Source organism: Prunus avium, chromosome 1, assembly GCF_965620075.1.
Source record: "Prunus avium chromosome 1, drPruAviu1.hap1.1, whole genome shotgun sequence".
Lineage (NCBI taxonomy): Eukaryota > Viridiplantae > Streptophyta > Magnoliopsida > Rosales > Rosaceae > Prunus > Prunus avium.
The window spans coordinates 934,648-956,983 of NC_142284.1; the positions used below are offsets into that span (position 1 = coordinate 934,648).

At 36.6% G+C, this 22,336-nt stretch overlaps 1 protein-coding gene and 1 long non-coding RNA gene across 4 annotated transcripts; both read left to right on the forward strand.

The window, feature by feature from the left end:
- The first annotated feature begins 3,746 nt into the window (after positions 1 to 3,746).
- Positions 3,747 to 21,630, forward strand: LOC110762046 (putative disease resistance protein RGA3). 3 transcript variants are annotated; one of them, XM_088246371.1, is made up of 4 exons: positions 3,747 to 5,603; positions 18,371 to 20,390; positions 20,859 to 21,211; positions 21,320 to 21,630. In XM_088246371.1, exons 1-2 carry the CDS (start codon positions 5,118 to 5,120, stop codon positions 19,340 to 19,342), a joined length of 1,458 nt encoding a protein of 485 aa, XP_088102497.1. In that variant the 5' UTR covers positions 3,747 to 5,117; the 3' UTR covers positions 19,343 to 20,390; positions 20,859 to 21,211; positions 21,320 to 21,630. The 3 variants fall into 3 exon arrangements, with proteins under 3 accessions (XP_088102497.1, XP_088102493.1, XP_088102490.1); XM_088246367.1 differs by having other exon boundaries at positions 20,805 to 21,630; XM_088246364.1 differs by having other exon boundaries at positions 20,859 to 21,630.
- LOC148297110 (uncharacterized) lies at positions 5,610 to 15,903 on the forward strand. Its single transcript, XR_015826634.1, has 2 exons — positions 5,610 to 6,944; positions 15,749 to 15,903. It is a non-coding gene; the product is annotated as an uncharacterized LOC148297110 (long non-coding RNA).
- Positions 21,631 to 22,336: the final 706 nt, after the last annotated feature.

Below are 22,336 nucleotides of genomic sequence, written 5' to 3' on the forward strand. Positions count from 1 at the left end.
TCCACACAGCCAGCCAAATCTGAATCTGAATAGCACGTGAGCTCCAAACTGTCAACATGACCATACATTAACATAAGGGATTTAGTCTTCTTTAGATATCTCAGCACCTTTTTGGCTAAAACCCAATGTGGTTCACCAGGATTTGCTTGAAACCTTCCTAATACACTGAGTGCAAATGACAAGTCTGGCCTAGTACAGACTTGGGCATACATTAAGCTGCCCACAAGAGATGCATATGGTTTATTCTTCATGTTTGCCTGCTCTTGTTCAGTCATGGGACATTGGTCCCTTGAAAGCCTATCGCCTTTGCCAATAGGAAGATCTCCAGGAGAACAAGCCTCCATATTAAATCTTTTAAGTACCTTGTTGATGTAATTGAGCTGAGACAACCCCAAAAGATTTCTAGATCTGTTTCTCATAATTTCAATGCCCAACACATAATGAGCCTCACCCAAATCCTTCATATCAAAACTATTAGATAACATAGTCTTTGTCTCAAGTAGTAACTGAAAATCAGAACTTGCTAGTAAAATATCATCAACATATAAAACCAGAAAAATGAACCTGGATTTGTCGACTTTGAGGTAGATGCAATCATCAAGTCTGTTTTCTACAAAACCAAAAGATGTTACCACTTCATCAAACTTGAGATACCACTGCCTTGAAGCCTGTTTAAGACCATAAATGGACTTGTTCAACTTGCACACACAATGCTCTTTCCCCCTTTCAACAAATCCTGGAGGTTGCTGCATAAAAATATCCTCCTTAAGATCCCCATTTAAAAAAGCAGTCTTGACATCCATTTGATGCAATTCAAGATCAAAATGGGCTGTCAAGGCCATAATGATACGTAGAGAATCCTTGGAGGACACTGGGGAAAAAGTGTCAGTGTAATCAAAACCTTCTCTTTGTGTGAATCCTTTAGCAACCAGTCGTGCCTTTAGCCTTTCTACTCTTCCTTGTGAGTCCCTTTTGGTTTTAAAAACCCATTTGCATCCTATGGGTTTACTGGGAGAAGTGGAATCTGTCAAGGTCCAGACACCATTTTTCGCCATTGAATTTAGCTCTTCCAACATTGCATTGTGCCATAAAGGAGCTTGAGCACTCTTCATAGCCTGATCAAATGACTTGGGGTCATCTTCATCACCAATATCAAACTCTACTTCCTGCAAATAAACCATATAATCTGCTGGTATTGCAGATTTTCTTGCCCTTTGAGATCTTCTTACAGGAGGTATATCATGCTGCTCAAGTTGTGTCGTAGGCTGCTCAAGTTGTGCAGTAGGCTGCTCAACCTGTGTAGTAGGCTGCTCAACCTGAAAAAGATTGTCAATTTGCTGTACAAGAATTTGTGGAGCAATATCTTGCGGTTGAGGAGTGTTGGCAGAAACTGGTGCAATGTTTTCGTGAGCTTTGAGAGGGACAAAAGGAATGAGCAGCATAAGGGTCTGATCATTTGATGTAGAGGCATGTGCAAATGACTCTGTCTCTTCAAAGTTGTAGTTCTTCGAAGAATTAGTATGTCCTGCAACTGAATGCTCAATGAACTTTGCATTATGACTCTCTGCAATTCTAGTATAAGAGTGTGGACAATAAAATTTAAAACCCTTAGACTTTTCAGAATATCCAATGAAATAGGAGCTAGTTGTTCTTGAGTCTAATTTCTTTTCAACTGGATTGTAGATTCTAGCTTCAGATGGACAACCCCAAACATGTAAGTGAGCAAGACTAGGTTTTCTTCCAGTCCACATTTCAAAAGGTGTATTAGGCACTGATTTACTAGGAACTCTATTCAAAATATAATTTGCCGTTTTTAGTGCCTCTCCCCACAGAAAATCAGGTAGTTGTGAACTAGTAAGCATACTTCTCACCATGTCTTTAAGAGTTCGGTTCCTCCTTTCAGCCACGCCATTTTGTTGTGGTGTTCCAGGAGTTGTGTATTGAGCTACTATCCCATTTTCCTGCAAGTAGATAGCAAATGGTCCTTTCTGTTGTCCAGCCTCTGTGTACCTGCCAAAATACTCTCCTCCACGATCTGACCTTACAATTTTAATGTGTTTGTCCAATTGCTTTTCAACTTCAAGTTTAAAAATTTTAAAACAGTTTAAGACTTGTGACTTTTCAGAAATTAAGTACAAATAGGTATATCGAGAGAGGTCATCTATAAATGTAACAAAGTAAGAGTTGCCACAAATGGTTCTTGTTGGAAATGGACCACACACATCTGTGTGAATGATTTCTAAAAGGTCATTGCTTCTGGTTGCACCAATTTTTCTTGTATTAGTAGTTTTACCCTTGAAACAGTTTATGCAAATTTCAAAATCCTTTAAATCCAAGTTTGGTAAAATGTTTTGTTTTATTAACCGAGTCATTCTATCCTTTGAGATGTGCCCCAATCTTCTATGCCAAAGCATAGAAGAGTTTTCATTAGTGAGCATTCTCTTGGGTGCTGAATATTCAAAGTTGAAACATTCTTGAACTTCAGTGCATTGAATTTGCCATAAATCACCACTCAGGAAAGCATAACCAAGCAAATCATTTAAATTATCATTTCGAAAAAGTTTTAAGCTTTCACTGTCACAAGTGAAAGAAAAACCATCTTTTACAAGACTAGATGCTGACACTAGGTTCCTCCTCATCGAAGGTACATAGAGTACTTTATTTAAAAACAAAAGAAAACCAGAAGACAATTTTAACTCAATACTACCAACTGACTCAACTTCTAATCTAGATCCATTTCCAACAAAAACTCTGTAGTTCTCTTTACTTTGCATCCTTTCCCTTCTGAATCCCTGCAAAGAATTTGTAATATGTGTTGTACAACCAGTGTCAAACCACCAAGAATTTTGAGGAATAAAAACAAGATTTGACTCAACACATACATTAATAAAATCATTGTTGAAAACAGTATTATTACCTTTCTTCACCAGCCATGCTTTGAAACCTTCACAATCTTTTCTAACATGACCAGATTTTTGACAAAAGTAGCATTTGACAATCTTTTTGTTCACTTTCAAGTTTTCAGATGTAGGAGGGATTTGAGCATTTTTAGCAGGTACAGCAGAATCATTGGAAAATTTCTTACCAGAGGTTGATCCACCTTTTGATCCTCCAAATTTCTGATTTCCATACTTCTTTGGACCACCAGCTTTCTTGCCATCGACTGTATCAACCAAATTAACAGCCACTGCCTTTCCCTTCTTGAGTCTGTCTTCTTGCTCACAGCAAATTGAGATTAGCTCATTGACTGACCATTTGTCCTTCTGAGTATGATAGGAGACTTTAATTTGTTCATACTCAGGAGTCAAGGAGTTGAGTGCCATATGAACTATAAACTCATCATTAATAGGTATCTGCAGGCTAGTTAACTTGTTGGCCACATCAACCATCTTCAAAAGGTGCTCACGAACACTTCCAGTACCATCATGCTTCATGGTGGTAAATGTCGACAAAAAATTTCCAGTTTCTACCTTTTGGGATTTCTGATACTTCTCACTTATCGCAGCCAAAAATTCTTTTGCAGTGTCACACTTCTTGATTCCACCTCTTACATGTTCCTCCATGGCATTCTGAATGATCAGCAGTGATAACCTGTTGGTCTTTTCCCAATTGGCAAAAAAACTTTTCTCTGCTTCAGTGCTTTCTGCAGTCAGATCAGCTGGCTTTTCTTCTCTTAAAGCTACATCATATTCCAACAGTCCTAGCAGAATGTCAATCTCCTGTTTCCATTTCTTGTAGTTGCTTCCATTCAGTTTCTGAATGTTGGTGAAGTTTAGGGGATTGGCACCTAGCATTGATAACTCATTTGATGTGAAAAGATATATATATATATCTTATTATTACAACAGAAAACTAGAACAAAAGGTTTTCTGTTATAATAAAAATTGAATCAGCTTCACCTGTAGGCAAGAAACTTTTTATCAAAATGTGTTTGCATAGCTAAGCATAAATCAACGAGAATCAAAAATTATAAATTCCAACACCTTTAGGCAAGATGAAATACATAATGTTCAAGTTCTTCATGACTCACTATACATTAGTTTACAGTAGAACCTAGAAGACAATTTCTTTGGAAATTAGCCTACCAGTCATAACCCATAAACTACGAATCTGAGTTTTCTAAAAAAAAAAATTCTTTCATAATAACATCAAATAAACCACTTTGGTAGATTATTCAATTGGTCCAAAGAATTTTAAAACAGATCAAGTTTGTGTATAACAAACATAATTTCCTTTAATAATTTAAAGGAACATAAAGCCACTAGCCAAAACAATCGAATGAGTCGATCGAATTCTAGTGTTTGTTAATGTATTGAAAAAACACAACTGTCATCACTTAATTGAATTGAACTCAAGAAACAATTTGGTGATGACATAGACAACAACTGTATTTTTTCTTCTTTTTTTTTTTTTTTTTTTTTTGAAATAGCTCTTGACCTGTTGCATTGGGTTAGTAGCATGACAGTTATGCGGAACATAAGATTAGAAAACAAAATTCACGCCCTTCAATATTATTTAAAACAATCAGTTTCCAAGCAGCAGGTCAAACAAAATTAAGCATGTGAAATCATGGTTTCAATTGTTAGGCTCTGATACCACATGTAAGCAAAACTAAAGTTAAATACAATAAACACATGAATTACAACATGAATAAAGAAAACTTATCGATTGATTCATACTCAGTGAAGAAGACATGACAACTATGGGAATGATCTTCTTCTCTCTGCAACACCAGAATGTTCTTGCTATCAATAGGTCAAGCACGCCACAGAACTTGTGTATTGTGAGAGGAGGGACCGATTCTTTTATATTAAAGAAACCTTAACACTATCTCTCCTATTATAGATAGAGTAAGAGTTTAAACAAAACTAATATACTTAAGTGATTGAGTCCTAATCAATATAAACTAACCAAAGTCTGTCAAAACTGAAAGTCTAACAATAACTGATAAACATAAATCCCATTATCTCATTCTAATATGATAATCATAACACGTAATTAGGCTAACTCACATAAGTCAGCTTACAACTCCAACTTGGATCAAGAAAATCTTTCAGTAATGCCCATTGTAGGAATGGGAGGCCTAGGGAAGACGACTTTGGCTAAGTCAGTATTCAATGACGATTCTATTTGTAGGCATTTTGATAAAAAAAATATGGGTGTGTGTATCTGACACTTTCGAGGTCAAGTCAATTTTAAGGTTGATATTAGAATCTCTTAACTCAACATTGGGTGGGATACAAAGCCAAGATGCATTGCTTAAAAAGCTCATAGAACAACTGGAAAAAGAGAGATATTTTCTTGTGCTCGATGATGTGTGGAACGAAGATCGTGAAAAATGGAGCAATTTGATGACTTGTTTGTCAAAACTTCATAGTGCCCAGGGAAGCGTCGTTATTGTCACAACGCGCAGTGCCATTGTTGCATCAATCACGAAAAAAGTACTTCCAATATATGTTTTGGGAAGTCTATTTGTTGATGATTGTTGGGACATATTGAAGAAAAGAGCATTTCCAGATGGTAATGCTCCTATTGCAAAAGATCTAGAAACAATTGGAAAGGAGATTGCCAGAAAGTGTGCTGGTATACCGTTAACGGCAAAGGTACGTAATGATATATCAAACTGAAGTTTCTTCTGTATGCATTTCTTTATTTGTTACAAGTACTAAAAGTATTCAGATAATTTACATACAAGATATTCAGATATGGCCCCTTGCAATTAAAATAGTCTAGACAAATGTTACCAAAAAAGAGAGAAATGTTACCAAAAAAAATAGTCTAGACAAAAACTCACATACTTTTTAAATTCTAACTAAAAACCAAAATTGAATTCAACAACAAATTGTTCATTAGTATTAAATTATTTGCAAGAATAATGCTTCCCTCCTTACCCATAAGAAGGAATTCCTCATTGTCTACTAATGTAGCTCAACCACAATCTAACACTTGTCTCTTTTATTAAGAATATTTAAAATGAAAAATAAATACACATTTGAGAATAAAAAAAAACCAAGTATTAATTTAAAAGGTGTCATGCGTATTCTATGTCAAAAAGTAAAAGTGTGACGATGCCTTCATGTCATGCATATATATGTGGTAGGTCCAACACAAAATAAGTCCAAATTAATTAATACGGCTTTTAGAATTCAGATTCAGTTGCTTGACTTGGTGCCAATCCCTCCCTGATCATACCCATGGGGGGCAGTTTTGGAAAGTGAATATACAGCACAACTAGCTGCCGTCTTATCTCCTTCTCATAGGATTTTGTCAAAAGTGAGCAAATCTTTTTTTTTTTTTTGGTCGAAGGATGAAATTTCATTACGAAAACTCACCCAAATAGGTGGAACAGATACAACAATACAAGTAAACACAGATCTAATCTGCAATATCAAAAGAAACAGGAGCAAGCAACAGACTACCCCAGATAATGATATCAAACAGATAAACAAAACTAAAAATAAATTAAAAACAACATTGCAACAACTACCACAGAGAAGCAGATGCCCCACCAAACAGCCACCAAAACCCAGCAACACTCAAGGCAACCCCAGGGCAAAACAAACAGAACCATCAGGACAGGAAGGAGGTGGTGCAAGCACCTGAGCCGTAGCAGAGCCGTGACTCTACGCACCTTCCCAGATAACTGCGATAAATCGCTTTGCCGGTTATCTGCTACAACAAAGGGTAGCAGGAACCGATTGGAGGACAACCAAGGGATACCATGGAGCGAAGTGGATTGGTAGTGATTTGAGGGAACAATAAAGATAGGAGGCAAGGAGCCCCAACAGAGAGGCATAAAGCCCCAGCAGAGAGGCATAAAGCCCCAGCAAAGAGGCATAAAGCCCCAGCAAAAGGCAAGAAGCCACAAGAGCGAGCAGGAAAGCTCGAGCAACTGCAAAAGAAGATCAAAAGCCACGGAAGAGAGAGGGGGGGGAGGGAAAGGGGCCTTGTTGTGTAGATACAGCTGCACCAAAATGGATTCAGTTGCATCCTCAACTTGTGATACTCGCAAGTGCACGAGCCGTTGGTAGTTTAGCATATGTAAGTGCGAGGTCGATCCCACGAGGATTGGTGATTGAATGATCCAATTCATTTCCCTACACAAAACATAAATGAAAACAAAAGGAAATAAATAAAACAAGGAAGAAAGAAATAACTAACTCAAGCAGATAAGTTCCCAAGTTCAATTTAGATTAATGGATTGATTCTAGCTAAAGTATGATTAAGCCATGGTGTGTGGTCATAACCTTGTGTTCCTAATTCCCTAATTTGATCATTTGTTGTCTAACCTAAAATTAAGCATTAGGAACCCATTAAGCATAGAAGAACAATTTAAACAACCAAGCATGTATCTAATCCCTGTTGTCGAATGTCCATACATACTCTTCCTATTCATAGTTCAATTCGAATTAAAGCATGGTGTCTACTCTTAATTCAAACCAAGATAGCTAACATGCAAGCCTAAATGGTGATCAATCATTCAAACTAGCATATTAACTTATAAGCATAATGAATAAGAACAAAAATCATAATTGAAACTTGGAAACGAATCAAACTTGAAACTAAAGAAAAGAATTTACATAACAATGAAAATTAAGTAGAACTTGGAAAAACTTAAGGAGAATTTCAGCACAAAGATCTCATTATAACAATTGAAAACTAGAAAGAGAAACTAAGAGAATTTGAGGGAGAGAAGGGAAGGGAGCTCTAGAGAAGTGTTTGAGAGCTCCCCCCCTTGGGGTGTGTTTACAAGCTTAGAGAACTTCCCTATTTATAGGCCTAGGGGAAGTGAAAATCTGAATTCAATATGGCTAATGCATACAACACTTGTTTTATAAAATCTGAAATGGTTGATGCACTTCACCAATAGATCCCACCAGCAGCCCTAGCTCATCTTCATGTCACCATGACCAAGCTTCCAACCAGAAATGATAGCTCATACCTAGCTCACCATGACCAAGCATCCAACCAGCACATGCTGAGGTCAGCATGACCAGCAACTTCAAGGGCTTACAACTTGGGCTTCTCTTAATCAAATTAGGACTTTAAGCACTCGACCTTGAAGTTCAGAATGTCTTCTTTTCAGCCATATGTTATTTGGGCCAATCCAAGGTCGGAGGAAGAAGTTAAGGCCGAAACAAATTGCTAACTCATTTTCCGCGCTGATAAGATCCATCCTGAGCATGGTTTTGTGTTTGCTAGGTAACAGACTCCATATTTATCCAATGGGGCTGAATTTTGGATATGTTATAGTATACACCCATTGGAACAACTTTCATGAAGAATGTGGCCTCATCCGAGCTATGTAGGTTGCTGAAACAAAGCTTGCAATATGACCTACGAAACTGGGCTGGCAGGGGACTGTAGCCAAAATTGAGTTTGTCTTTAAGCTCTTCATCCATTCATCCAAATTAGGCCCTAACATGCATGGATTCCATCATTTACTATCCAAAGCCCTCATTATTACCTAAAGCTCAATGAACTGAAAGATAAACACAAAAAGGATTAAAAGCACAAGTTTAACTCAAAAACATAACCAAATCATAAGCTAGAAGGGTACAAAATGATATACAATTATGAACCGATCAAATACCCTCAAACCTAGATTTTGCTAGTCCTCGAGCAAAACAACACAAAACAAAGTTAAAAACAAAACAAGAAGTTAACTAGACCACTTTCGTAGGTAACTCGATTGCATTGAGCGAATGCGACAAGCCTTTAAACCTCTAGGCATCCCTAGTAGGAGGAGTTGTGTCTCCTGAGGGTTTAACAGTTACGATACCCACAAACGTTTTTCTAACTCTACAAAACAAAGTGGTTAGAAAACTTAATAGATTTGTTAGTCCTTAAGAAAAACAAAAAACAAAAACAAAAAAAAAACGTTAACCTTCCAACCAGACAGAAATTTTAAACTTCATAGACATGGCTCAACAAGGAACAAAACAAGCACTAAGGAAGTTCTAAACATTATTCAAGTGCTACCACAATCTCACAAAAATCATGCTCAAGGTGTGTGTGTGTGAAGTAGCCATGAAGATACAACTCATGCTTCTCAAACAACGATATAAATTCTTGCAAGAATGAACACAAGTTTGCCAAGGTAAACCAAAATCAATAGGACTTTACTCATGGATGTAATGTAATGGTTAGAAAAGGAATGGATATTGAAATACAAAGTCTAAGGAACAAAGTAGAGCATGTCATATAAACAAGATCATTGACATTTGAAATGTAAGGCACATAAATTGAAAAGCTCACAACACCAGATTTTGCAATTGAATCACCACGATTAGATTTTTTCATGCAATTCAAGACTTCGAATCATCACGATTAGATTTTTTCTTTTACACGATCAAAACTCCTTATACCTTCATTTACAATGATTTAAACTCCTTTCCTTAAACACCAATTTATTTTGAAGGCCCAAAAATGAAACCCAAAAATGAAATTTCATTCAACCACCACTTAATCACAACTTTTCTCTTTTCTTTCACCAATTGTGTGATTTATTTTTTTCTTCGAAATTCCCAAACTTAGTATGAAAAACACATCCCAATTAAAGCTCATGAGTTCCTTAGAAAGGTAAATATTTGTTTTTCAAGCTAAGGCGAGGAAATATAATTGGTAAATGAAAGAAAAAGGTTTACATGTAGGCTCAAAATGGTTAACAATGGAAAATCATGCTTAAGCATGCATAAGGTTAGCTTGAAAGGTACAAACGATCCAAAGAAGGCCTTAATATCATTTCTTTAAATGTCATGAAATCAAATTGCATAAGAATGAATGACTTTTAAGTGTTCAACCAAATCAATGAATAATGAGATCAAACAACAACTTTGATGACAAGAAAATAAGAGTATGTGTATAACACTCATGAAATGAAGCACAAGGCTCAAAAGCTCACATTATATGGTTATATAAGTCTAATTTATGCTTGATACAATTCTTTGGGTCATGCAAATCCTTTAATTGGAAAATTATGAAACAAATGGCAAGTGCAAAGAAGGTTTCGAACATACCATGCTAGAACGATGCCAAATTAATTAATTAATGAATTATTTTATATATTTTTTTTATTTTACAAGAAGAATTTACAAGGAACAAAAATAAATAAAATAAATAAATAAATAAATAAATAAATAAATAAATAAAATTCAATTTTCATTTAAGTCATGCAAACATTTATCACAATCTCATCAAATGTGTTCGGAAAGTGACTCAAAACAAAACAAGACTCAAAATATAGAAAAAAAAAAAAAAAAAAAAAGCAAGAAATATATATATATATTTTTTTAATAAGAGAAACTAAATTTACTTGGTAAACTCCAATACCCCCAAACCTAGATATGAACATTGTCCTCAATGTTTAAAAATTAGGAACAAGCAATGTCATAACAAGAAATGAAAGGTACTAAAGTAAATATAAAATCACAAAACACACAAGAATTGAAATAAAATAATTACAAAATAAAAATTACAAACAAAATAAAAAAATTTAAAAAAAAAATAAAAATAACGAAACAGTAAAACACTCGAAACAGAAAACAAACAGTCTTACACAAACCAAAACCCAAACGATTGAAAGCCCAACCCAAAAGAAGTTAACACACTTTGAAACCTAACAACGGTAAAAACCCGAAGCCCACAATGAAGTCCGAAGCCCACATGTTATTAATTTATTTTATTTATTTATTTTAATTTAATGAAACGTGAATTGGGAGTGCGAAGGCGGGTATTTACGAAACAGAAAAAGTGTGGTCCTTGATGCCTTGGTTCCTGGGAAGTCACGGGTGAAAGGGGTGAGGGACGTGTCGCCGCGCAGAAGCAGCTGTCACATCCCCCAAGCCAGAATTATTGGCTTCTTGGGTGAAGCGGGACGACTTTTACACTAGAAGGTGGTGAAAGGTGAAAATGCAATTAAGGGGGTTGGGAAACGGGTGCGGCGACATATAGAGATAAGCAGTAAGGGCCGCACAGAACTCAGAACCGCAGCGGCTAGGGTTTAGCAGACTAAGTCTATAAAAGGTAAAAAGAAAGGGTAAAAAAACACAAACTCAGAAACACACAAAAGAGAAAAGAAAGAAAGAAGAAAAGAGAGTGAGAAATCAAATGGCCTCTTCCTACCCCTTTTCCTTGGATCTCAACCTAGCTCCACCGACTCAGACACGAGGCCAAGCAGCGGCACCAGTATGGATGCCCTACTTTGCTTCCGCACGGGGGCCTGTGACAGTAACTGACTCAATACTCCTGGACAACGATGTTGCCATTGGAGTGGCTAGAAATTTAGTGACTCCTAAAGATATACGTGTTCTGGGGACAAGGGATGACAACCGGGTCGTGAGCGATGCCCTGGCACTGAGCGTGCAGAGTACGGCAACAGTCGCAAGTTTGGGTCATCGCCTACTTGCGAAGTCCCATGAGGTAGAGGTGCTGAAAGGTCAGTTGGCGGCGGAGCGAAGTATGGTTGAGGAGTGTCAGACTGCTATAAAAAGCTTGAAAAGGGAGAGGTCAAGGATAGTGGAGGTGAATCGACACCAGCTAGAAGTATTGCGGGACGAGAATAGAAACCTATCAAAGATGGTAGAGTTGTACTCTCGCGACATGCGAAAACAGCTGGAAGACCTAGACCGACCGGGTAAACGCAAGCAAGCAGATCGTGAGAGTAGTTACGCTCAAGCTAAGATTGCGATCTTTGGGAGCTCAAGTGGTGAGCCCCAAGAGGCTGTGCATGAAGCCCAGGAAGAGGACAGCCAGAGGGCCAAACTCAAAGCTCCAATGGTCGAGACACCGAGCACTGTGAAGAAATGACTTCTACTGCATTATTGATGTTTTTATTTTAATTTATTTTATTTTTTTTGGTTGTTTTTGTCTTTATTTTGTTTTGGAAATAAAAGAGTAAATTTGCAGAAGGAAAAAGAAAACGGAAAAGAAAGCACACTTTCCAAACTTAAATCAAATAAAGATGATAGCCGAAAGGGAAAGGCAAAAACACAAAGCTCTAGAAAATGAAAGTAACGGGCAAAACAATAAAACACCAGAAAACACGGAAAAAAGAAAAGTAAAGTGAAAGTTAATGTGCTCCCCCTTGAAGCGATTAGGTCGAGCATGCCCGGGAAATCCGAAATGGTGTTGGCTCTCTCTCATCAGCATGTCTATTTAAACCACACCTCTGCAAGCGGATGATACCCAGCATTTCTTCCTGCAAACTCAAGGAAAAACATCAAAAAATTCAGAAGCAAAACAAATGGCATCCTCATGCACTCACCTTGATGATCTCGACCTTGAGCTATCCCTTGCACCTCCGAATGCCCAGATAAGGGCTCCTCCAAACCGTGTCTTCCCAAACTCCACATATCATCACGGTACGGCCTCAAACTTTGCTGAGGCAATACCGAACTTTTCTGAGGTACTGCCGAACAGAGCAGTGCTGCTAGGAGGCATGATTAGCAGCAAGCTCACTCCGACAGATCATCTGCATGTGGCACAGAGGTCTGACAAGGCAGCGGTAGAGGAGTCCCACAATTTAACTGTGCTCCACGCGGTCTCCGCTACCAATTTGGGCATGCGCCTACTAGCGAGGACAAGGGAGTGTGCCGCGATGAGCGAGGAAATAGCTTCCTTGAAGGCTATGGTGGCGGACTTGCAGAAGCGGCTCTACTGTGCCAATCAGCACGTGGAAGCACTGCAGAGGAAAAATGAGGACCATGTCGAGCTGCTGCAGATTCTGCAAGTAAGAGAAAATAGAGGCAAGCCATGATGATGATGAAGATGAAGAAGAAGAAGAAGAAGAAGAAGAAGAAGTTTTTTTTTGTTTTTTTTTTTTTTTTTTGTTTTTTTGTTTTTGATTTTGTTTTTTTTTTGTTTTTAATGCAGCGTTTGAAATAAAAATGTGTTTTAACACTCAGAAATAAACTAACTAACCATACCACGTAAATAAATAAATAAACTAACTTAACAAAACAAAAGCAAAGACTATACAGAAAAGAAAACAAAGAAAATAAATAAATAAATAAAACTTAATTTAAAAACACACGAATATACAAGCAACTCACGGATGACCAGTTAAGGGCCTCAGAAAACACAGCCAGGGGATCCGGGAAGGTTGGAGGGGTCACAATGGTCCCGCTTAAAACCCAAACTTCTTAGACACCGAAGGTGTCGCCTAAAGAACTCCTAGACACTGTATTAACGGAAGTGCTCACTGGGGTTACCATAAGTCGACTCATATGAAAAATAATTTTTTTTTTTTTTTAAATTTTTTTAAAAATATATTCTCGTAAGAAAAAGAAACAAAAACAAATTAAGATAACATGAAACAACAAACCATAAACGAAAATGAACTAAGTACTCTAAACAAACTCAAACAAACGATATAAATTATTGTACTAAAAGAAACAAACCAAGAAACCAAAGAAAAAAAAACAAACAGCACTTTCTATCACCTATTTATCACCATTTGGACAGATTTGTTTTTATGTTTTTCAGCTTCGACCTATGTTCAGTTTTTAGGCTATAACTTTCCAACCGTAAGTCCAAATTTTACGTTCTTTATATGGTTGGATTCAGCATAGAAAAACAAAGAACTCAACGTGGACCAAAAGGCAAAAACAACTACGGAAATAAACAGAATTCAAAGAAGAGAAAGGATTGAAATGCTCCCCCTTGAAGCGATTAGGTCGAGTGTGATGCACTTGGAGGTCGCGACTTCTCCCACTACTCCACACTTCCTATCTTTGAAGTTGTCATCTCTCTCCATTTTTATTGAGCTATTTACATTGCTAAAACAAACACATACAAAAACTTGAAACGGAATTAAAGGATTACGAAATATAAAAAAAAAAAAAAAATGAAAGGGAAAAATCAACACAAGTCCAATTCCATGCTTCAAAGCAACAAGCACCAATGGGTTGTGTAAGCTGGGACTTAAACCCAGTTCTCTTGCTTGTTGGGCAATTGTCCTTTTCTGTTGGACTACAAACACAACTTGTCCATTAACGTCATTAACTTTAAAACTTGAAATTGTTCAGTTAAGAAAAAAAAAATAAAGTAGGAAAGCCAAATAGAATCAAACAATGTTACCGATTCCCCGGCAACGGCGCCAAAAACTTGTTGTGTAGATACAGCTGCACCAAAATGGATTCAGTTGCATCCTCAACTTGTGATACTCGCAAGTGCACGAGCCGTTGGTAGTTTAGCATATGTAAGTGCGAGGTCGATCCCACGAGGATTGGTGATTGAATGATCCAATTCATTTCCCTACACAAAACATAAATGAAAACAAAAGGAAATAAATAAAACAAGGAAGAAAGAAATAACTAACTCAAGCAGATAAGTTCCCAAGTTCAATTTAGATTAATGGATTGATTCTAGCTAAAGTATGATTAAGCCATGGTGTGTGGTCATAACCTTGTGTTCCTAATTCCCTAATTTGATCATTTGTTGTCTAACCTAAAATTAAGCATTAGGAACCCATTAAGCATAGAAGAACAATTTAAACAACCAAGCATGTATCTAATCCCTGTTGTCGAATGTCCATACATACTCTTCCTATTCATAGTTCAATTCGAATTAAAGCATGGTGTCTACTCTTAATTCAAACCAAGATAGCTAACATGCAAGCCTAAATGGTGATCAATCATTCAAACTAGCATATTAACTTATAAGCATAATGAATAAGAACAAAAATCATAATTGAAACTTGGAAACGAATCAAACTTGAAACTAAAGAAAAGAATTTACATAACAATGAAAATTAAGTAGAACTTGGAAAAACTTAAGGAGAATTTCAGCACAAAGATCTCATTATAACAATTGAAAACTAGAAAGAGAAACTAAGAGAATTTGAGGGAGAGAAGGGAAGGGAGCTCTAGAGAAGTGTTTGAGAGCTCCCCCCCTTGGGGTGTGTTTACAAGCTTAGAGAACTTCCCTATTTATAGGCCTAGGGGAAGTGAAAATCTGAATTCAATATGGCTAATGCATACAACACTTGTTTTATAAAATCTGAAATGGTTGATGCACTTCACCAATAGATCCCACCAGCAGCCCTAGCTCATCTTCATGTCACCATGACCAAGCTTCCAACCAGAAATGATAGCTCATACCTAGCTCACCATGACCAAGCATCCAACCAGCACATGCTGAGGTCAGCATGACCAGCAACTTCAAGGGCTTACAACTTGGGCTTCTCTTAATCAAATTAGGACTTTAAGCACTCGACCTTGAAGTTCAGAATGTCTTCTTTTCAGCCATATGTTATTTGGGCCAATCCAAGGTCGGAGGAAGAAGTTAAGGCCGAAACAAATTGCTAACTCATTTTCCGCGCTGATAAGATCCATCCTGAGCATGGTTTTGTGTTTGCTAGGTAACAGACTCCATATTTATCCAATGGGGCTGAATTTTGGATATGTTATAGTATACACCCATTGGAACAACTTTCATGAAGAATGTGGCCTCATCCGAGCTATGTAGGTTGCTGAAACAAAGCTTGCAATATGACCTACGAAACTGGGCTGGCAGGGGACTGTAGCCAAAATTGAGTTTGTCTTTAAGCTCTTCATCCATTCATCCAAATTAGGCCCTAACATGCATGGATTCCATCATTTACTATCCAAAGCCCTCATTATTACCTAAAGCTCAATGAACTGAAAGATAAACACAAAAAGGATTAAAAGCACAAGTTTAACTCAAAAACATAACCAAATCATAAGCTAGAAGGGTACAAAATGATATACAATTATGAACCGATCAGGCCTCCTCCCCCCAAAAGAGGAGATGCGGCGCTGGATGTGGTTTTTGCTGAGTCGCGGCGCTGGAGAGAAAAGCTAGGTTAGGTAGAGGAAAGAGAGGCAATTTCTTGTTTTTTGAAAAGTGAGCAAATCTTTACATAGTCATATTTCGAGGCCATAGGCTTAAGTGTAGCAATTTTTCTTTACATTTAAAGGGGTTAAATAAACCGTAAACTTACTTCAATCACGGTTTTAAATTGTCTATGCACGAATAAATAACTATATTTCACCATATCAACTTATCAGCAATATTTTCGTGAATTGTGAGACCAGGTTTGACAATGAGTGTTGTTATTTCCACTCATTTGTTCTATTTCCTCACTCACTTTATCTTTAAATATTTAATGATAAATTTACCCATTTGTAAAATGACTTTTAAGGACTTAGGGAAAAAACTGTTGCACATTATTTATTTCCTTTTGAAAAGAAATCGATGCCACAATGGCCTCATGACATGTCTAATATGTACTAGTCGCTCCCATTGCCAGGGACGGACCCATTCCCAGGCTAACCTGGGCTGTAGCCCAGGTGTCTTGATTTGTTTTAGCCTATATCAATGCTCCCAGCCTACCCAAGCAAACCTCACCTTAGCTAATGCACGGAGAGAGATAAAAAACATGAAGAAAGAGCCAATCATCCCTGCTACACGCCAATCAACCATGCCCTTCAATGCTTAATTAAAGCAAACCAAATTAATCTTCAATTATTAATCTTCTTTTATTGTCTTAATTTGTTGATGTTGAAATTTGGGGACTTTTAAGAGTTTATGAAGTATCAATTAAGGATTTACAATTTTTTATTTTAAAAAATTATATGTAAAGTTTTTTTTTCTCGGCTTGGCCAAAACATTCGATTGTACAGATTTTGTAATTAAAAATAAACAAATGAAAGTAGGTCAACCCCTTATAGTCCCCTAAAATTCCAATATATTTTTAATTGTAATCATTCATGTTTTACGCCATAAAGCTTTAATCCTAAAAATTTCTACATTTTTGGAAAGAAAAAAATAGCTTCTACATTTGTAATTGTTTAATTTGTCTGAGTTTATTTCTTTTGTTGGTTAGTGTGAGTTTCTGTTTTGGTTAATTAATATAGGTTTCGTGTTTTTAAACAAATTGGGAATTTGTACACATCGATCCCATTGATTATGTTCCTCCCTTCAAGTCTTGTACGTAAGGTAAATCTAGCCCACCCTAATTTAAAATCCTGGGTCCGTCCCTGCCCATTGCAAAACAAATTGATGCTGGTTCTGCTTCTGAATCAGCAATTGCTTGCCTTAGCTGTGCCATTAATATGGGAGACCATATATGCTGACAAATTCATGTTTTTTAATCGCATTTTACTAGATCAACGCATCTGTAGTTCTGATCAAGTGCCATTAACAAATTCAAAACATCATTCATATCACAAGCCGGAAATCAACTAGAAGCATTCCGTTAGGAAGTAAAGAAAGATAAGGAAAAAATTTCAACAATAGAGATTTTATCATTCAGAATATCGATACCTTTCCTAAGATGAATTTACTTGAATTAATAATTAAAGGGTATTTTGAGAATAATGGTGAGTGGAAAGATATGATTGTGTTTTTTCAAATTTACATAATGAGTTAGAAAATAAGGTGGGTAGGAAAATATTAATATTGAGGTTAAATTAGTGCACCTAGTTTTGATGGAGCATCAAGTTTGACAGTTACTCAGTGTTTCATCTCATTTCTTTTACCTACTTGCATGCATATATATGCAGTTTAATTGACCTACATTTGATGTCATTTAATTATTTACATACAATTTGATGCGTGTATGCTACTTTATCAATATTTAATTATTTACGTACAATGATTAGGCATATGTATTTAAAAATAATAGGTATGTACTAAGAAAATACAAATGTTACATTATAAATATATACCTAGATTTTGCAAGTTCAACAATTTTCCTAGATATGTCCTCAGAAAATTGTAGGTAAATTATAATGTACCCAAAACACAAGGATCAAGACCTATAAAGAGCAAAACGTGTTCTTTCTCTTCGAAAAATTAATTTCAAACTTTGATATAAGTAAAAGGAACTAACTAACTAATCAATTTGAAAACAAAAACAAAAATTATCACTCAGTCAAATTTGGAAACACATCATTTACTCATTGTTTGAATATATATTCCATTAAAAATTCTTTAATTATAGATAAAATAAAAAAAGACCCCCCCAATCCCTAAATTTATGCAAAATTGAAACACCATTACTGGCGTTGACTTGCAAATAATTTGTTGAAAAAAAGATCGTTACAATGTAATTAGCATCGGGTTTTATTTTTAAAAAAATCAGGTTTTATTTATGGAAAAATAAGGTGATGTGTTGTACGTAAGAAAAAATGCGTTTGAAGGGGAAAACCCAAATTTACTATTTACACACATGAACATTGGCTAAGGATTAAACATTCCAACAAAATACCAGTTTTTGGTGAAATGTTAACATTTACTGGAAACATACAACTAAGTTTTTTGAAAAAACAAATGATGTTTCCTGTTATTATAGCCAAGTCACCTAGTTAATCTTTAATATATACACTAATTTATGTACCAACAGGTTTTGGGAAGCATGATGCCTTCTAAATATAGTATCGATGAATGGTTGGAAATTCAAAAAAGTAAGACATGGGAATTACCAGAAGGAGATGAAAGAATTATGTCGGTTTTGAAGTTGAGTTTTGATAATTTGAAATCACCTTCTTTGAAACAATGTTTTGCATATTGCTCAAAGTTCAAGAAAGATTTTGACATGGAAAGAAAAGACTTGATCCAGCTATGGATGGCTCAAGGATTTCTGTGTTCTTCTCCTAACAAAGATATGGAGGATATAGGTGATGAATATTTTATGATTCTGATGCAAAACTCCCTCTTTCAAGATGTTAGAAGGGATGAATTTGGTATTATTACCTATTGCAAGATGCACGATCTTGTACATGATCTTGCTGAGCTTGTATCAAGATCTGAAATGGAAGATAAACTTGAGAATCAACACGTGGCATGGGACCCTTCCAAAAGTTCCGAAAGAAATGTTGAGAAACGGTGGTCACTGTTTGTGAATGGTGATCAAGCCCTTAGTAATAATACATTACTTATAAGCTTTAAGGCTTTGCGTGTTTTAAATTTGTACGGGGCTGAAATTGAGGAGCTGCCAAGTTCAATTGGCGACTTGATACATGTGAGGTATTTGAACGTTTCTGGAACAAAAATCAAACAACTCCCTAAGTCTATTGGCAAGCTTTATAACCTACAAACGTTAAGAATGGAGGATACAAGGCATCTTGTAACGTATCCCAAGGAAATGGAAAATTTGATCAACTTGAGGCATGTTTATTTCAATTATGATAAGGAAGTTCCATTTGGAATGGGACGATTGAAACATCTGCAAACAATATCTCCTTCGTTTACTCTGGACAAGGAAAGTAATCTTGGAATTGACGAGCTGGGTGGCTTAAACCAATTAAAAGGTGAACTAATTATTAGTGGTTTGGAACATGTGAGGGACAGAGGCCAAGCGGGGCATCAAATTTAGTTGGGAAAGCAAATCTACGAAGGTTGACATTACAATTTAGTTGGTATGACACGGAAAGAAACGAGAAAGACATTGATGTACTAGAAGGCCTCCGACCCAACTCTGAGTTAGAGATCTTAAAGATTGACAGATTCATGGGTTCTAAATTAGCATCATGGATGATGAGTGGTTCGTTGCCACTCAATTTGACAGAGATTCGATTACGGAATTGCTTAGAATGCGTACAAGTCCCATCACTTGGCCATTTACCAAATCTTAGGCTTGTTGAGTTTAGATATATGTTAAAGCTTAAATGTGTGGGAGTTGAGTTTTATGGTTATAACCATGTTGACGGTACGAAGAAGAAAGAGACTTTGTTCCCAGCATTGAAAAGCTTAACTATTTATTATTGCCCAGCTCTAATTAAATGGGAGGAACTGCCAACAGATGAGAAAGTAGCGGTGTTTCCCTGCCTTGAAGACTTGACTATAAGGCATTGCTCTCGTCTCGAGTTCATTCCAATTACCCTCGGCAAGGGCAAGGGAATGCCATGTCTCCGCAAATTGCAGATTCAGAATTGTAAGAAATTATCTTAAGAATATTGCATCTCTCTTCAGGAGTTGGAGATTTTTTGTTGTGATGGATTGACAAGTCTACCGAGTGGGCTATCATCCTGCACATCTCTTAAGAAGTTGAGAATCAAGTCATGCCACAATTTGATATCTCTGGCAGATCTAGATGTATCCAGGTTGCAGTCCCTTTCCTCTTTAGATATATTTAATTGTGGGAAATTAAACTATTTGCCAATAGAGGGGCTACGCTCTCTTACGCGTTTAGAATCTATGAAAATGGGTCCATTTTCAGAGGAGCTTGATTCTGTCCCTGATTTTGAGCTTCCATCACAAACTAGCTAGCAGAGTTGGAGCACAAAGCGAGTCTACTCTTCTTCTCTCATCAGATTAATTGTTAAACTAGATTTTCAGAGCTTTCTACTCTTCTCTAGCCTCTGCTTAATGTTTTCCATATCTTCCTATATCCGTTGTTGGTTTGCAGAAGGATCTTAGTCCAGGTACTTCACTTCAGTTCCTTTTCCTCTGCATCGTTATTTACTCATTTCTTTGGAGATCAATGCAGAAAAAGAAAGAATTACCCTAATAATCATATCATACATTCCCATCTAATCATAACATCACTTTACTAGCACGGAGGAGAATATGATTATTCTGAGAAATCATTCTCCTATTTATATATGAGAAAAGTATTCACACTTTTGCTTTATATATATAGATGTTATTCCGTCTGTTTCAATACAGATTATATACACATGATATACTATCATTAAGTAGATACTAACCTCTGTTCATTCTCAATGAAATTAAGTTTGATGCGCTTACACGAATGTGAGTTTATTTTGCATATCAGTTTCAGTAACATGTTCATAAGTTTTGTTGTCATTTCAACTTTTTATACTTTTTCGGGTCAGGTTGTGATCAGCATTTTTCATCTGCCTCATTCTCACCACTTGATTCTTTTCCAGAGGGGATGGGGATGTATTTGCTATAGATCCTTGCATGAGGTAGGTGGAGGTGTCCATCAGATGGATTTGTGAAGCTGATCAACCACGATGTGTCATGGCAAGCACAAACTGATAAGGATGAAACATGGTGGTTTGCAGGAATCATGAGATAATATTGATACAGGCCATTATGTGTTGGCTGCCAGTGGTAGTAATCTTGTATGAGCTAGTTCTTTGCTTGTTATGGCTGAAGATCACAGGGTAGCCAAAGCTCAAGTCTCTCTACCTCGACAACAATTTCAACACTGCATTTGTCTACAAGACTTGTATATGAAGGATTTCGACAGCTTGGAGGCTCCTCCAGAGTGGTTGGGGTAACCTTACATCTCTTACCCATCTGAGGATTAAGGCGTGTGAGAATCTGGTGTATCTTCCTGCCATTGAGGTTATGCAACGCCTCACTAAACTTGTTACATGTCCAGGTCTAGGGGGAAGATCCACCCTCCTGAGCGGCCCAGAATGGCACAAGATTTCTCACATCCCATGTATATCAGGTAATTATATTCTCAAAAGAAATCCTTCATTGTTTGTTCAATTCCCTTCTCACTTTTCTTTTCTTCAGTATTGACCAAACACCTTTTTTAATTAATTGACCCACTCCCACTCCAAAGATGTAACCCATTTTCTGTCTTTGAAGAACAATTCTTAATCCATTTTGATTCAGACACAAAATGGATTAAACAATGAATGCACTATTTACTATGCACCGTCCTGCACAGTTGTTCAATGCAAATTGCAATATAGAAGTCATGTGCGAGGACCAAATTTTGAGTGACTCTTCCATAATGTACTTTCTTTTTTTTTGGGTCGAAGAAAGATTATGATTTCATTACTGAAGAAAGCTCCAAAGGGAGACCAGTATAATCAGTAATAAAGAAGCCCATGCAAACAGATACGCATGAAACAAAGAAACCATGCCACAAATAAACTGATCAAGATGAAAAGAACTTGATAAACAGTCCAAATGCAAGGACGTCTAAAACAATATCTAGACTCCTATTTCTTACCGTTGGAAGTCTATGAAGCAACTTAAATGCCAGCTTGTGCTACCATTTTTGCCCTTTTATCAGGCCAATAACATTAATGAGAGAAATGAGGAGAAATTAGTAACTTTTCCGTGATTCGACCGAATATAAGTACCTTTCTTTTTTCTGGGAAAAAATGGTTTGAAGAATTTATCTTGCATTTTCGGATTTTTTATTTATTATTTATTTTAAAGAGAGCGCATATGGATGAGAAAGGAGGCCCTGTGCTGCTGTGTGCATTGCTTGAAAATTTGTGTGAGGACCAAATTTTGAGTGACTTCCGTTTTAACCAAATGAGGTTTTTCATTTCTCTCATTAATGTTCTCGGCCTGGTAAAAGGGCAAAAATGATAGTTCAGTTTATAGCAATAGCTGGCAGCCCGTTTTAGCTACGGTGGTAAGTTTTGATCAAAAG

Bases quoted from the DNA above. Each gene is read 5' to 3' on its own strand.
- LOC110762046 (XM_088246367.1), top strand. From the start codon at position 5,118: ATGACGATTCTATTTGTAGGCATTTTGATAAAAAAAATATGGGTGTGT. The intron at 5,604-18,370 runs GTACGTAATGAT...ATGTACCAACAG, and splicing joins GTATACCGTTAACGGCAAAG to GTTTTGGGAAGCATGATGCC.